The sequence below is a fragment of the Psammomys obesus genome, unplaced genomic scaffold, assembly GCF_907164565.1.
Source record: "Psammomys obesus unplaced genomic scaffold, mPsaObe1.curated_primary_1811, whole genome shotgun sequence".
Taxonomy (NCBI): Eukaryota; Metazoa; Chordata; class Mammalia; order Rodentia; family Muridae; genus Psammomys; species Psammomys obesus.
The window spans coordinates 756,633-771,757 of record NW_026594240.1 but is presented as its reverse complement, the minus strand read 5'-3'; the positions used below and the strand labels follow the sequence as shown (position 1 = coordinate 771,757).

The 15,125-nt window shown below is 45.1% G+C and overlaps 1 protein-coding gene across 4 annotated transcripts in view; it reads left to right on the top strand.

Annotated features, from left to right (window-relative positions):
• LOC129685003 (cyclic AMP-dependent transcription factor ATF-7) overlaps nt 1-15,125 on the top strand; it is a 78,965-nt gene that overhangs the window by 44,144 nt on the left and 19,696 nt on the right. For 3 of the 4 annotated variants that reach the window (XM_055618312.1, XM_055618309.1, XM_055618310.1), the window contains 2 exons: nt 9,215-9,311; nt 13,477-13,595. In XM_055618312.1, the coding sequence (XP_055474287.1) occupies nt 9,263-9,311; nt 13,477-13,595 (168 nt within the window). In that variant the 5' untranslated portion in view covers nt 9,215-9,262. The remainder of the gene's footprint in view (nt 1-9,214; nt 9,312-13,476; nt 13,596-15,125) is intronic. The other variant, XM_055618313.1, reaches the window with a different exon arrangement.

The window sequence follows — 15,125 nt, the reverse complement described above, 5'->3', positions numbered from 1 at the left end:
TTTGTCTCTCATTCACCCAAATGGAAAAAAAAAAATAGCTTTAGTTTGCTCTGTGTTTCTTTTTGTCAGCCTTATTTTAGTTCTGTTCAGATATGCTATTCAAAGTATGTTGATGATATTAAGAAAAATTAGGAAACATTTTAAACACTGACTTACTTAGAATTATTCTGCAAATGAGTGCTTTTTGTACACCTTCCTTCTTGAGATGTAAAAGGGACCAACTGAATCAGGATGCCCACAGGTGCCACACTGCCGTGCTTAGTTATACGTCAGGGAGCCAGGCACAGGGTGCTTGCCTTTAATCACATTACCGGGAAGGCAGGGCAGGGGGTCTCTGTGAGTTTCAGGCCCACCTGGTCTATGTAGAGACTTCTAGGACAGCCAGAGCTACAGAGTGAAACCCTGTCTCACAAAAAAAAGGAAGGAAGGAAAGATGAGCACAAGGGAATTTTTATATTTGAGACAACCCTTAAAATATCCACCTTTTCAGACCTGAGAAATGGCTCCGTGGTTAAAGGTTCTTACTGCAAAAGCCTGGCTGCCTGAAACCCGTTCCAAGGATTGGTGGAAGGAGAACCCACCTCGTGTGGACCTGCACGCACACGCTGGTGCACAGGTCCCTCACAGTGATAACAAACAGTAGCTTTAACACTGTCCAGACCCGCGCAACTGCGGAGCTGACCGACTGAGCCAGGAGGAATGAAGGAGCAGCAGGCATGCGTTCAGAAGGGCTGGGCTGTGTGCTCTGGTGGAGACGCAGCACTCAGGAGCTGGCCGTGGGTTAGCTAATTGCCACAGTCATCTCAGGTGGTAGTCTGCCAAGAGAAAGCTGTGGCTGATACTTTGTGAATGTAGTGTCCACATTTGTCCTCAGACCAGGGGAAGGGAGGTTCTGGCACTCCCATGGGTCTGCGTCCCCGGGGCTCTTGACATGCTGTGCTCGTGTCAACAGTACGCGTCCATTTGCGCTCAACACAACAGGCTCGTGCATTTTCAGTATGTTACGCCTGAGCTTAAAAGAAGCTAAAGTCAGGGCAGGCGTGCGATGCACACTTGTAATCTAGCAGGCAGAGGGCAGGGGCAGGGGGCCATTGCAAACTCAAAGCTGTCCTGTCTGTATGGCAAGTTCCAGCCAGGACTACACATAAGACAACAAAACCCAGTAAACTTGGCCTGACCACGGTAGCCCACACCTTTAATCCCAGCACTCTAGAGGCAGAGACAAGTGGATCTCTGAGTTTGAGTTCCAGGACAGCCAGAGCTACACAGAGAAGCCCTGTCTTGGGAGGAAAAAAAGAAAAAGAAATCTAGTGCTCTTTTCTAAACATGTGCTCATGTATGTACACACACAGTAAAAAAAAAAAAAAAAAAAAAGTTTTTTTAAGAAAAGCTGGTGGTGTAGCACTCCTTTAATCCCAGGGGAGGCAGAGGCAGGTGGATATCTCTGAGTTCTGAGGCTGTCCTGGTCTACAGAGCCAGTTCCAGGACAGCCGGTGCTACACAGCACAGAGAAATCCTTCCTCGGGGTGGGGTCTGGGGGTAGAACAGAACAGCAGCCAGAGCTGTTGGGAGGCAGAGTCAGATCTCTATAGGTTCAAGGCCAGCCTGGTCTACAGAACAAGTTCCAGGGCAGCCAGGGCTATGTTGAGAGATCCTATCTCAAACAAGGAACAAAAAGCAACCAAAGCTGTTCGGAGGTGAAGCTTGTAGTCCCAGCACTTCGGAAGCTGAGGCAGGAAGATTGCTGCTAGCTCAAGACCAGCCTTGGCTACATAGTTCAAGGCCAGCCTGATCTAAAGAATGAAACAAAAGGGGGGGGGGGGAGTGAAAGAGAAAGAAACAACCAGGTGTGATCACACACAGTTCCAGGATTTGGAAGGCTATAGCAAAAAGGTTATGAGTTCAAAATCAGCCAGAGCTACATAGTCCTTATTTCAAAAAAAGAAAAGAGAAAGGGGGGAGGAAGAATTGAATTTCCATGTGTGTCACACACACTACCAGGTTTAAGGTTGCCCCGTGGTAGTGTTTTGAGCTTGCATTTTGTGCCTGCTTTTTAAGGGTAGTCTTTTTAAAAATTAAATGTGCGTATTTTATGTGCATGAATATTTGGATGACATGTGTGTCTGTGCACTTTGCGCATGCCCAGTGCCGCCGAGGTGAGCAGTGGAGCCCAGTGCCGCCGAGGTGAGCGGTTGGTTACAGGCGGCTGTGACCCAACGCGTGGGCGCTGGGGACTGAACCTGGGTCCCTGCAAGAGCAGCCCCTGCCTCCTCAGCATCGCTTAAGCTGACAGAAAAACAAAACAAAAACACCCGAAAACTTTCTTTTGCTGTTTTTTTTTTCTTTCCATTAGAGAGGGGAAAAAATCAATAAAACCCAAAATTGTTTTGACTAACTTCTGTGTAATCCCTGATGCTAACAGGGTCATGACTGAGAATCCCATTTAATCTGTCTTCCTGATCACTGTTCAAACGGTTTTTGTTTGTTCGTTTTGTTTTGTCTGTTTGTTTCGAGACAGGGTTTCTCTGTATAGCCCTGGCTGTCCTGGACTCCCTTTGTAAACCAGGCTGACCTTGAACTCACAGTGATCCGCCTGCTGCTGCCACTCCAAGTGCTAGGATCACAGGCATGCGCCATCACCCTGGTCTCTCAACCTGTTTTCTAATTTCCTAATTCTGTCTGCATCTTCCCAGTTTCCTACCTTAAGTGTTTGCAGATTACAAAATTAATTTGGGAGGTATTTCCATGTAGTTTTTTTCCTTCTAAGTTTCAGGTCTAAAAACATGTTGGCAAGACAAAATAGAAAATGGCTTTCTTTTCTTCTTCCTCTCTTTATTACTCTGTAGTAGACTTTCTTTTTTAATTTATTTTATTGTTTGTGTCTCCGAGTGTTTTGCCTCATGTATATCTGTGTAATGCATGCATGCCTTGTGCCTGAGGAGGTGGTGAGCTTCCATGTGGGTGCTGGGAGTCAAGCCCAGGTCCTTTGCAAGAACAAGTGCTCTTAACCACTGAGAGACAACTCTTCACTAGAATTTCTTAACAGAGACACAAAAGACATTTGAAGTTAGATAATTATTTTTATTGACTGTCCACAAGTAAACAATATTTATCAACATCCCAGGCCTCTTCCCTATAGAGCTACTTGCAACCCACAAACAAAAAATGTCTCCAAAAATGACTGAAGGTTTTTTCTAGGGAAGTGTAGGTAGTGGCTACTGGTAAAGAAGCACTGTCACATGCCAGCTGCATTTACAGAGAGAGGGTTTAAAAGGAAAGTGGAGATGGGCACGTGATTAAAATTTCCATGCTTGGTTGGTTGGTTTTGCAGTGCTGGAGATTGAGCCTAAGGTCTAGTGCATGCAAGGGTTTTCACTGTGCTGCCTGGGCTAGCATCAAACCCTGGTCTCACGCGGCCCTCCTACTTCAGCCTCTCTGCTAGCCGGGACTACAGGAGCATGCCATCTTGCCATGGTGTCTTTGTGCAAATTATCTAAATCACAACTGCCCCAGATAACACAACAAACTGATGATGGCTCCACAGTGAAGAGCATGTGCTGCTCTTGGGGAGGTCCCTAGTTCAATTCCCAGGTGCCACTTCAGCCAGCTTGCAGCCACCAATAACTCCAGCTTCTGGGAGGCCCCAAAGCTTCTGGCCTCTTCCCGCACCTTCACTCCCATGCCCACATCATGCCCACACACAGGTGTACACACTGCACCTAGGAAAGCCAGTTGGTAGTGGTGGCACACACCTTCAATCCCAACACTTGCAGGCGAATCTCTGAGTTCAAGGCCATGGTCTACATAGTGAGTCCCAGGACAGCCAGGGCTACACAGAGAAACCCTGTCTCAAAACATTTAAAACAACAACAAAAAACCCACCAAAGTGACTCATACATGTAATTTTAAGTCTCCTAATGGCAATGTTAAAAGTAAAATAAACAAGTAAAATTAATTTTAATGTAGCTTTCAACTCATTATATACAAAAGAGTATCATTTCAGGGGCTGGATGAGATGGCTCCGAGGTTAAGAGCGCTGTGCTCTTCTAGGGTACCTGGATTCGGTTCCTACCGTCCACACGGTGGCTCACAGCCAGTTATAAGCATGTGTAACTCCCATTCTAGAGGATCCAATGCCCTCTGGCCTCCAAGAGGGGCCTGGAGAGATGGCTCAGAGGTTAAGAGCACTGGCTGCTTTTCCAGAGGTCCTGAGTTCAATTCCCAGCACTCCCATGGTGGCTCACGGCCATTCATAGTGAGATCTGGTGCCCTCTGCTGGTCTGCAGGTGTACATGAGGGCGGAATGCTGCATAAATAATAAATAAATAAATTTTTAAAAAGAGAGTATCATTTCAGCATGTAATTAGGGAGCTCTAGAGGTTGCTCAGTGTTGAGAGTGCATGCTGCTCTTGCAGAGGACCCAGTACCTATGTGGGGTCACCCACAACCCCGTACCTTAAACATGTAATCAGTATAAAAAATACTGGGCTATGGAATGCTTCTGTAGTGCTGTGCACTGAGTACATTTGGTTCAGATTAGCCGCATTGTAAATCCAGGTGTGAGAGCATATACCTGTGCTCCCAGCACGCAGGTTGCTGACGAGGCAAAAGGCTTGGAAATTTAAGCCTGCCTGGGTTACACAGTGAGACCTTTTCATTTAAAAAAAAAAAATTAAGTCACAGTGCAAGTGCACTGTAGCCATGCACAACATTTTGTACTATAGGTCAGACCTAAAGGATCTTGGTTTCTGGAGGGGGCGAAAATTAGCATATAACTCCCCGCCCCCCCGTTTTTAGCCGAGAAACTATTCTCATTCATGTACTTAAGCAGTTAAGACTCCTCTAAGCTTTCATCCAGGTTGTACACTAAGACAATAAATTGCCTTCCTGACCTAACATGACCCATTCTTCAAATGCCGTCGCTTTCTTCCTAGGAGAGAGTATGTGTGTATTTATTGAAAATAATTATCCTGCAGTCAGATTTTTCCCTGAGTGCTCTCTACTGAAATCTTAATCAAAGAATTAAAGGAAGCCTACTAAGACTATGGACAGTAGGAGTAGGGAGTAGATGTTTAGATAATTTTAAAAGAAAATCTTTTGGAGAGTCCCTCAACTCATTTTAAATTTGGTAGAATAATCAGCATTTTAGTAAGCCCCAATATATTGCTATTTATTAATAATCTTTACTACTTGAGAAATTCCTTTCAGAAAAATGGTTTCCTGAGCATGAAGCTGAGAGCTGAGTCCGTGGGGCAGGGGCTTTGGTTGCCAGACTGATCTTGATGTTTTTCAGTGGTGGAGAAAACCCAGGGTCTCATGCATGCTAGGCAGACGCTCTACCACAAAGCTGTACCCTCTGGCCTGAAGTAAATTGTAGGAAATGAAAGGAAGGAGGCTTGGAGAGAAGGCTCAGTGGCTCAGAGCACAGGCTGCTCTTGTGAGGTTCAGATCCAGTTCCATCTGTAATTTCAGTCCTAGAGCACATAATGCCATTCTCTGACCTCTGCAGGCATCACCCATGCATATGATACACAGATGTACAAGCAGGCAAAACACCTATATGCATAAAAATTAATTAACTAAAAATGAGAGAAAATAAAAGGATGATGGTGATGATGATGGACACAGGGGCTCACTGTGCTGCCCTGCCTGGCCTGGAAATCGATAACTAGACCAGGCTGGCTTCATACAGATCTGTTCTCTGCTTCCTACCTTTAATGTCAGCACTGGAGAGACAGGGGCAGCTGGATCTCTGAATTTGAGGCCAGTCTGGCCAAATAATGAGTTCCAGGACAGCCAGGGCTTTGTAGAAAGACCCTGTCTGAAACAAACAAACAAACAAACAAATAGTAAGCAAGCAAACACCACAGCCAGAAGCCAGATGTTGCTGTGCACCCTTCTTCCCAGCACGCAGGAGTAAGAGGCAGACAGATCTCTGTGAGAGAGACGCCAGCCTGGTCTACAGAGCAAATTCAGGCCAACCAAAAGCATACTGTGAGAACCTGTCTCAAAATAAACAAAATAGCCAGGTTGACACTCCCTTTCAAGAAGCTTTCGTCAAAGCTACTTCTCCTACCTCAGTTGACAAGAACTATGTCAGAAACAGCACCAGCAAGTGATGAGTCAAGGCCGGGCTGGTTCCCTGCTTAAAATTAGCCCCAGGGATTCCTCTTCCTGATGGGTACTATATTTTGTTGCAGGGTTTTGCTTTTTTTTTTTTTTTTTTTTTAACTCTGAGAAGTTTGGTGAAGGCCACAAACCTCCTTCAGTATCCAAGTGTTAAGAAGAGCAGCACATCTGTTTGGCTTGTAGTCTCAGTGCTTGGTCAGCTGATCCCATCACTGTGGGGCTGTAGTGAGAAGGAGCATCTTAGCAGAGAAGGCAGCGCTGCTCCCCTCAGCTGTATTTGGGAGACAGAGAGGTCTGTGATGACATACAGCCCAGTGGTGCAGCTCCTTTCTTCAGCAAGGCCTTACTGCTGAAAGTCTCCTCACCTCCCAGAAATGCCATCAGGGTATGCACCCATCAGTGTGTTAATTAATTCTCTGGTTTAAGGCAGAGCCTTTCCCTGTAATGCACGCACGAGCCTGTAGGGGGACACTTCCTGTCCAAACTAGAAACAGAATGCTTTGTCCGTTTTTGAGCTTTTCAACATGGTGCCTCCCCTAGCTGGCCTTGAACTCATAACGATCCATCTGCCTGTGTCTCTGAAGTGCTGGTACTAAAGGCAAACATCACCACCCTGGGCTCAGAGTACTGTTTTTAAATCCATAGACTAAAGCACATAGAGGGCTGGGCATCACTGTAAAGTGCTCTTCCTAGCTTAGGCACGGCTCCAAGTTTCATTCCAGCCCAGCACGGGCACACGGGCGCAGGCGCACCTGCACACAGGGACAGGGAAGCAGGACTGAATGAGAGAAAATGAAAAGCCTTGACCCAGAGAAAAATCTGATAGAAATTTAAAATCTGTCTCTCAACTTTTTTGGAGTAGTGGGGAGGAGGATTTCTCTAGATAGCCCTAGTAGCCTAGACTAACTTTGCCATGTAGATCAGGCTAGCCTCCAATTCACAAAGATCTGCCTGCCTTAGATCCTAGGGCTGGAACCAAAGCATATGTAACTATACCTGACTTCTCAGCCCATTTTTGAGCAAACTAGGTTTCTGATAATGGAAGAGGCCTTCTTGGTTAAAAGTTATTTATCCTGGTTCTGGAACACTGTGCAATTTTTTTTTTTTTCAAGAAGCCTCCATAAAATTTTAAGTGCTCCTAAAAATATTTCTTTTTTAAGACTATGTGTCCCTGGCTAGCCTGGAACTTGCATATAGACCAGACTAGCTTTCAGCTCACAGAGATATGTGTGCCTCTATTGCCTCTATTGTGATCAGAGGTATTTGCTACCATATCCAGTTTATGAAAATGCTTTTTAAAATGATTACCATACTATAGCATTACTGGTATCTACAAGCCTATTTAATCTAGTTTTCTTCATATCCACCATAAAAGAAAGTTGTTTTCTCCTTTGCCAACTAGGTTCAGTTGATTTCCTTTTTCAAATATAGGCCAGACCGAGATCCTGCACAGTGACTTAGGTAACCCAGTAAACAGACTATTTCTTTCCTGCCCCACCCCTTAGGGGCAGATCTGCAACTGAAAAAGCTCTGCACAGAGTTTCTACTCGAACCATGTTCTGCAGACCTACATGCCTTACCTGGAAGGATCTTAGTTGTTAATGCTGGCCTCTGTCATGAATTGGGTGAAGAGGTAGGCTCAGAGGTTAAGAACACTGCCTGTTCTTCCAGAGGACCCGAGTTCAATTCCCAGTACCCCATGGCAGCTCGCAACTACACTTCCAGAGGATCTAACACTCTGTGCCCTCTTGTGACCAGGCATGCACATGGTACACAGACCTATATGTAAACATAACACCCAGACACATAAACTACAATTTAAAAAGTTTTAAAATATGGGTAAAATCTGGGAGACAAGACTGGTTTGATGCTGTTACCTGACCGTAAGGGCGCTAGGATGGGATCAGTTCCTGTGTATTTATTTTATTTATTTTGTAAAGGGCTGTGGAACAGGTGATACAGCTGTGGTGTTTGGTGGTAAGTATTAAAAAAAAGTATTTTTAGAGGCATATTATGTATCTAATGAACAAAGTAAAAACAAGAAACTAAGCAGTCACTTTTTACAAACAAGACAACAAGAACATGTTTCAGAGCCTTTCTGCGGCCTTCAGGCCTTTTCTGTGGTAGGGGATGTTCTAAGGAAAGAAGGACAGGGCCAGTGACCTCAAAGGGGCTTGGAGTTCCTGCTTTTCGTGTGTTGCTTTCGCCTCCTCTTTTAAAAGAGCAGCAGCAGCGTACATCATTGCCCGGACCTTGCCTAACCTCTTCATTGTTCTTTCACTTAAACCTCTATACAAAATCGATGTATATTTCTTTTTCTCTCATCCTACCTGCAGGCTTCTCTCTACTCTTCATTTTTTTTTTTCTTTCTTGCTTGCGCTTTTATTTTGTCATTACACAGCCAGCATTGCGCTGGCTCCTTTATGGCTGCTGGAGCCCAGGCAGGCTGCCTGATGAAGGGAGACAGCATTTGGCCAATGGGGCTAGTGTGGGCTGTTACTGCTGGCCACTGGGCCTCTGTCATCTCTACTTCCATCCTGGCTCGTTAAAACTGTGAGCCAAATAGCCGCAAAGGCGCCTGCTGCCGCACTGCAGGGGCCAGGAAGCTAAATGGGTCTCCTAATCCTGCATAATTTATCTCCCTGTTAGCCCTCTCATAAAATACTCCAGTTCTCAGCCCCACCGCAGAGAGCTTCGCTCTGAAATTTCCTAGTTTTGTGATGACCACTGAGCGCCAGCCTTTCCCTTCTCTCCTTACTGTTATTAAACATTGTTTACCCCTGTTCACTACAAGTTAACCTTAATGTTCTTTTCATGCCTAGACCCTACCTCAGCAGCAATCTGTCTACAGTCGTTTGCACCTGGTGACGTGATCGCTCTCCTTGCTTCCCTACAGTGCAGTCTTTTTCATCTCTTCTAGCCTTTCCATCATTTTTCCTCTTTCTATTCTTTTCTCTTTCCCTCTTTCCAGGGACCAGCATCACTGTAACATGTTTCTGTTTGGTAGGCCATTTTAAAAGAGCACTGAACGGAGGAGGTTCCCCCCCCCTTCCTTTTTCATATCTCCATTTCTGTTTCGTTTCAGAGATTTACAAACGAGGACCACCTGGCAGTTCATAAACACAAGCATGAGATGACCCTGAAATTTGGCCCAGCTCGAACGGACTCGGTCATCATTGCAGGTATTTGCTGCCCCCAAAGTCACACGCTTTGCTCTCACTGAACAGTGAAGATCAACCAGGGCCCAGATGTCCTGGGATCTGCACTGCCCTTCTCCTGTCAGGACCACTTTTGTCATCTGCGTTTAGCCAAGAAGTAGCACCAGCAGCTCCGCATTCCTACTGCACCTCTCCAGTCTCTTTTTAATAGCACACTTGTGAGGATAGATTTTTGTCCTCGCTTTATCATTCTAGTCTCTCCTTGCCTTCTGTTTATTCAGACTTTGGAAGAGCTACAGACAGAAGACACTATTGACCTCATCCACAGTGGAGGAGGTGAACAAAAGAAGGCAGAAAAGCTGCCTTGGCCTGGCTGCTTCTCTTCCACTGGGCTCCGTTTTCCTCCAGCAGGCAGATTATCAGTTCAGAAACCAACTTCCCTTGTGAACCCAGACACTGTTGAGGGCACATTTCCAAAAACAGATAAGATGTTTAGCCACTGGGACTTTCCTAAACCAGCCGTGTGACCTGGAGCCTCTTCCCAGTTGCAGATACTGTCTGCGCTGTACTCAGGGCACAGTCTTAGCACTTAATTCCAGCCCTGCAATCCTTCTTCTGTACAGTTTGCAGCTAGACAGATGTGCAAAGCAGAATGAGCTTTTTCCTTTAATCCTTTGATGGTGTAAGAGCTTCCGGTTTAACCTTTGCCAAGCAGACTTAGCTCAATATTTAATCAGTAGTGCATTTAGTGATGGTCATTACATCAATTAATAAACTAGTTAATTTATAACTTTCATTATTACTACTTACAAACATGTTACCTTACACATGGAAAAGGAAACAGAACCTTGAAAAAGACTTGTAATTTTACATTTCCTCCTCCTTGTTAATTCAGTGCTTATTGAATATCCACTCTCCTGCTGTGTGGGCTAGTCGCTTTTCCTGGAGCTATAGATTTGTGATTTGTAATCTCTGAAAAAGGATATGAGCATGGACATTATCATTGATTTTCTTTTTTTTTTTTTTTTTAAAGACAGGGTCTTCTTGTATAGCTCCTGGCAGGCCTGGAACTCAATATGTAGATCAGGCTGGCCCGGAACTCACAGGAATCCACCTGCCTCTGTCTCCTGAATGCTGGAGTTAAAGATATGCACCACCATGCCCTGCTATGCTTATTTTATAAAAATATTACGAGAGGGGGAGTGCATGTGAGTGAGATGCCTATGGAGGCCAGAGAGGGAGTCAGATCTGCTGCAGCTGGAGTTACTGGTGTGAGCTGCCTTCTGTGGGTGCTGGGAGCTAACCTGGGGTCTCCTTGAAGAGCAGCATGGGGGGCTGCTGAGTCAGCCAGCCATCTGCACCTTTTGAGGCTGGAGCTCACTAGCTCAGGGTCACGTTGAATTTGAGGTTGTCTTTCATTTACTTCCTAGAAACTGGGATTAGAAGTGTATACCACTGTGCTTGGCAAAGAAAATGTTCTCTACTTTTCATTCAGTTTTGGAGTACTCGGACTAATACCAGTGGGTCTGTCTCCTAAGACATAGTATAGGTATGCCAAGTATATCCCAGCCCCTGTTGAACATACTGCACTGGCTCTAGTTCAGATCTTCATGTCAGTGATGTGCATGTCTCCTGAAGCATCTTCTGTCTGTTCTCCACTGGTTTTCTCCCAGTTCTTTCAGTTCTGGCCCTTCGATGAATCAACCAGTATCCTATCACTGAACAATACTTGAGAAAAATCAACTTGTAAATGGAAAAAGGGTATGATGGTACCTGCCTATAATCTTAGCATTTGGGAAGTAGAGGCAAGAAAAGCTGCAGTTGAAGCCCATCCTCAGCTACACCACAGCAAGTAGTCACTGTGCTTTGGGACCTTCAGTGAAGCATCACGTTATAGTGGAACGTGTGGAAGAACAAAGGAGTTCCCCAAGGCCCACAGTTTCCTTCAAGGCAACGCTTCTAGTGACCTAAAACTTCCCATTGGGTTCTAGCTCCTACAGGTCCCTTACCACCAAGGCCTAGGGGCGCAGCATTAACTGCGTACAAGTCACAGCAGTCCTTTTCTTCCTGCCGCATTCCCACTGTGCCTTCACCACCATTGTTCTTCCTAGATCTTAAAGCCTCTCTTCTCTGCACTCCAAAACCATTTTCCGAGGCCTAGCTCAAGCCCTGTGTGAAGTCTCCCTCACAGTCCTAGTAGTTTTAAAATAATTCTGTTCTGTCTGCATGTGTGCCTGTGCACCAGAAGAGGGCAGCAGATCTCCCTATAGATGGCTGTGAGCCGCCACGTGGTTGCTGGGAGTTGAACTCAGGGCCTCTGGAAGCAGCCAATGCTCCTAACCTCTGAACCGTCTCCCCAGGCCTCTATAGAAAAGTAAGAGAACGCTTTTCAGTTAAGGAGATAAAACTAGCATATGTAGTCAGCACCACACTGCGCAAAAATTAAGTGCTACCCAAGACAGAACAGTTTATACATGATAGATAGATAGATAGATAGATAGATAGATAGATAGATAGATAGATAGATAGATAGATAGATAGATATTCAAAACAACCCCCCTCCAAAAAAAAAAAAAAAAAAAACAAAAAACAAAAAAATTCTCTATGGAAAAGCCTATGCCTTATATTTGGCCTGTACCGTTATCTCTTCTCCAGGTTTCTGGGTGTAACACCAGAGCATACAGAAGTGTTCAGTAAACACTTAGGATTCACGAGAACACACCAGGCTTGTTTAGATATTTCAGATTGTTTGTTCAGGAACCAGAAGCAGTTGAAGGCTAGAGACCACCTGGAAGAGGAGGAATCGGGTTAAGTACAGCGGAGGTTTCAAACCTGAGCCAAGTATGAGCAGAGGCAGCAGGTGGAGAAGCGTGCGTGAGTCCGAGCGCCAGTCTGGGAGGTCTTCTCCTACCGTCATTTATGTGTGTGTCCTTGCAGATGATGGTCCCCCCTCCTCACTCGAGGGTGGAAAGTGGCTTTGTCTTTAGCCAGCCAGAGCTTCCAGAGAACCTTTTTAAATGATTTTAAGAGGTAGTGGTGACTTTTCTAAACATGCTGACTCAGAAGAGCTTTTGTGTAAGTTTAAAAAAAAAAAAAAAGTTTCCATGGAAAATCCCAGTTAATCATGCTAAAAGGAATAATTTTAACCCCTAGGTCTTTTCTTAAAATATAATTGAAACATTATTCTGTATGTGTTGTTTGGGATAGGAGGTGAATCCTTGAGGTGATGAGCATATAAAAAAAAATAATCAAAATAGAATTAGGCTCCGGATCAAGGTTCCACTTTAGAAAAGCAGGGAAGAGAGAGAAGCTAAGATCTGAAGTTCAGTGCATGTCTCTTGAGAAGCCCCCATACACTGTGGAGAGGTGTCACCTCCCTGAGAGTGGAGTCTGTGGAGCATTGCTGTCATCCCAGCACTCGGAGGGAGCAGCAAGAAGACTGTAAATTCCAGGATAACCTGGGCTTTTCTCCAAAAAAAGGAAAAGATCAGAGGCAGTGTGTTGAGAAAAGGTTTTGCTCAGCCTCTGTGGGGATTTTTGACCAGTAAATCTAAACCAAGTAGCCTGGTTTCCGGAATCTGCTCTGGGCCCATGTCTCTAAGAATAAGCCCTATTGTTTGTAGTTTCCTTTTCTGACTCGTGACATTGCTGTCTTCTTCCCCCAGCCCCTAGTTTTGCCTACAGTGGCTTCAGAAAGGAACAGACCTGAGGCTCAGTGACACAGAGCCACCATTCCTTATTAGGGAGTGTTAGTGAGCAGACTCAGCAGTCTGATGCTCAGCTTGTTCTCTGCCAGGTTTTGACACTGTCTCTTTCTGTCTACGCACTGTAGCCCAGCAGGGTCACTTAGAAGGGAAGCCTGGCTTTAATTTTCAGATCTAGAGCTTTCGTGACTCTTTGCTTTCATGAATGGTTTGTGTTTTTATTGTGGTGAAAGATGTAAATCCAGCACTGAGAGACAGTGGATATGTGAATAGTCCTGCAAAACATTGTCCTGTCTCCCCACTGCTGCCCTACAGACAGTACAACACAGGCTTCCCCTGGTAGCACCACCGTCTACCCGCTGAAACTCCAAAAAAGCCCTTCACCCTGACACACACTCTGCATCTCCAGGAGGATAAAAATACAATCCCTGTGACTCTCAATCTTATAACTAAAACACATTTTCCTTCTCTTTTTATGTCCACAGATCAAACGCCTACTCCAACTAGATTCCTGAAGAACTGTGAAGAGGTGGGGCTCTTCAATGAATTAGCTAGCTCCTTTGAACATGAATTTAAGAAAGCTTCAGATGAAGATGAAAAGAAGGCAAGTGTGACTGAAAAAGATGTAAGCTGTTTTCATTGTGCCTGGAAATAGTTTTCATGACTGTTTATGGGAGTAGGGCCATACAGTCTGCCAACACTCAGTAATCCTAGTCACTCAGCCAGGTCTTTCAGGGGCATGGGCGAGTAATTAGAGACAGCCTCTGTGTCACTCTGTAGCCCAGGCTGACCTCAAGACCGTGGAGATCCCCCTGCTTCATTGTCCTGAGGCCTGGGATGTGCCACCACACCTCTCCTCATGTCAGGTAGAGATCTAGCTGATGTACCAGCAGAATTCACCTCTTCCTGCTCTCCAGTGAGGCTTTAAATAATACATTTTAATTAATTAGTTAATGTCTCTCTGTGTGTGGTGTGTGGTATGTATGTGTCTGTGTCTGTACTGTGTGTGGAGACCAGGGATTTACCACCGTGTGTCTTCCTTGTCTCTCCACCGTTTATTTTGAAGCAGGATCTCTTACCAAATCTGGACCCTGTTCATTCAGTTAGGCTTGCACCAGTGAGCTTTGGGACCTGTGGATCTCTGATCCCACCTGAGCACTGCAGACAAAGATGGACTGGCTTTCATATGGGTGCTGAGGTCTTTTTTTTTTTTTTTTTTTTTTGAATGGTAAGTGTTTATTGTGGGAGAGCATTCAGTCCAGACAAGATACTGAATGGCTCCCTTGCCTGCTGTTTGCTGTAGTTCCAGCTTGCCCTCAGAACAGCCCTGTGAGGGAGGTATGGCCATGAGCAGCATATTACCCACGAGGAAGCCAAGACTGGATAACTTTCTCAAAGTTAACCCCATGGAATTTTCACTCAGGCCAGACTCTCCGAGCCCCAAGAACACACTTTCCTCCTGACCCTGGAGACAGCAGGAGGGAGAAGAAATGGTGGGCAACCCCTGAACCATGAACAGACAGACCAGCAGCTATAGCAGCCATTCTCTAGCTGGGCCTCAGCTGCCTTACCTTAGGGCTCATCTAAAAGCAAGAAAGGCTTTCATACAGGTGCTGAGGTCTTAACGCAGATCCTCGGGTGCATTTCTGGCTGTTCCCCAGGGATCTGTTTGTTTCCTTGTGAATATGTAGAAGTTATTAAAAGAATATGACTTGGGAGCTAGAGAGATGGCTCAGTGGTTAAAGTGCATATTGCTCTTATAGAGGACTCAATTTCAGGTCCCAGCACCCATGCTGGCTGCTCACAACCACACCAGGGTATCAGATCACCTCTGGCTTCCTGTAGCACTAATATACACATGTTGTACGTGTAAATAATAATACAAAGAATTCAAGAATTCATATTTGAAGAATATGAATTGGAAAGTTGAGGCAGAGGATTACAGTAGGTTAAAGGTCAGACTGGCTTAATAGTAAATTCCAGGTCAGCTTGAGCTGCAGAGTAAGACACTGATTCAAACAACCAAGAAAAAGTATGAATTCCTCAGATGTTATTAGGTAAAAATTATTATTATTTTTTATGTGTAGGAGTGGTCTGACTGCATGTACATCTGCACGCCAGAAGAGGGCATCAG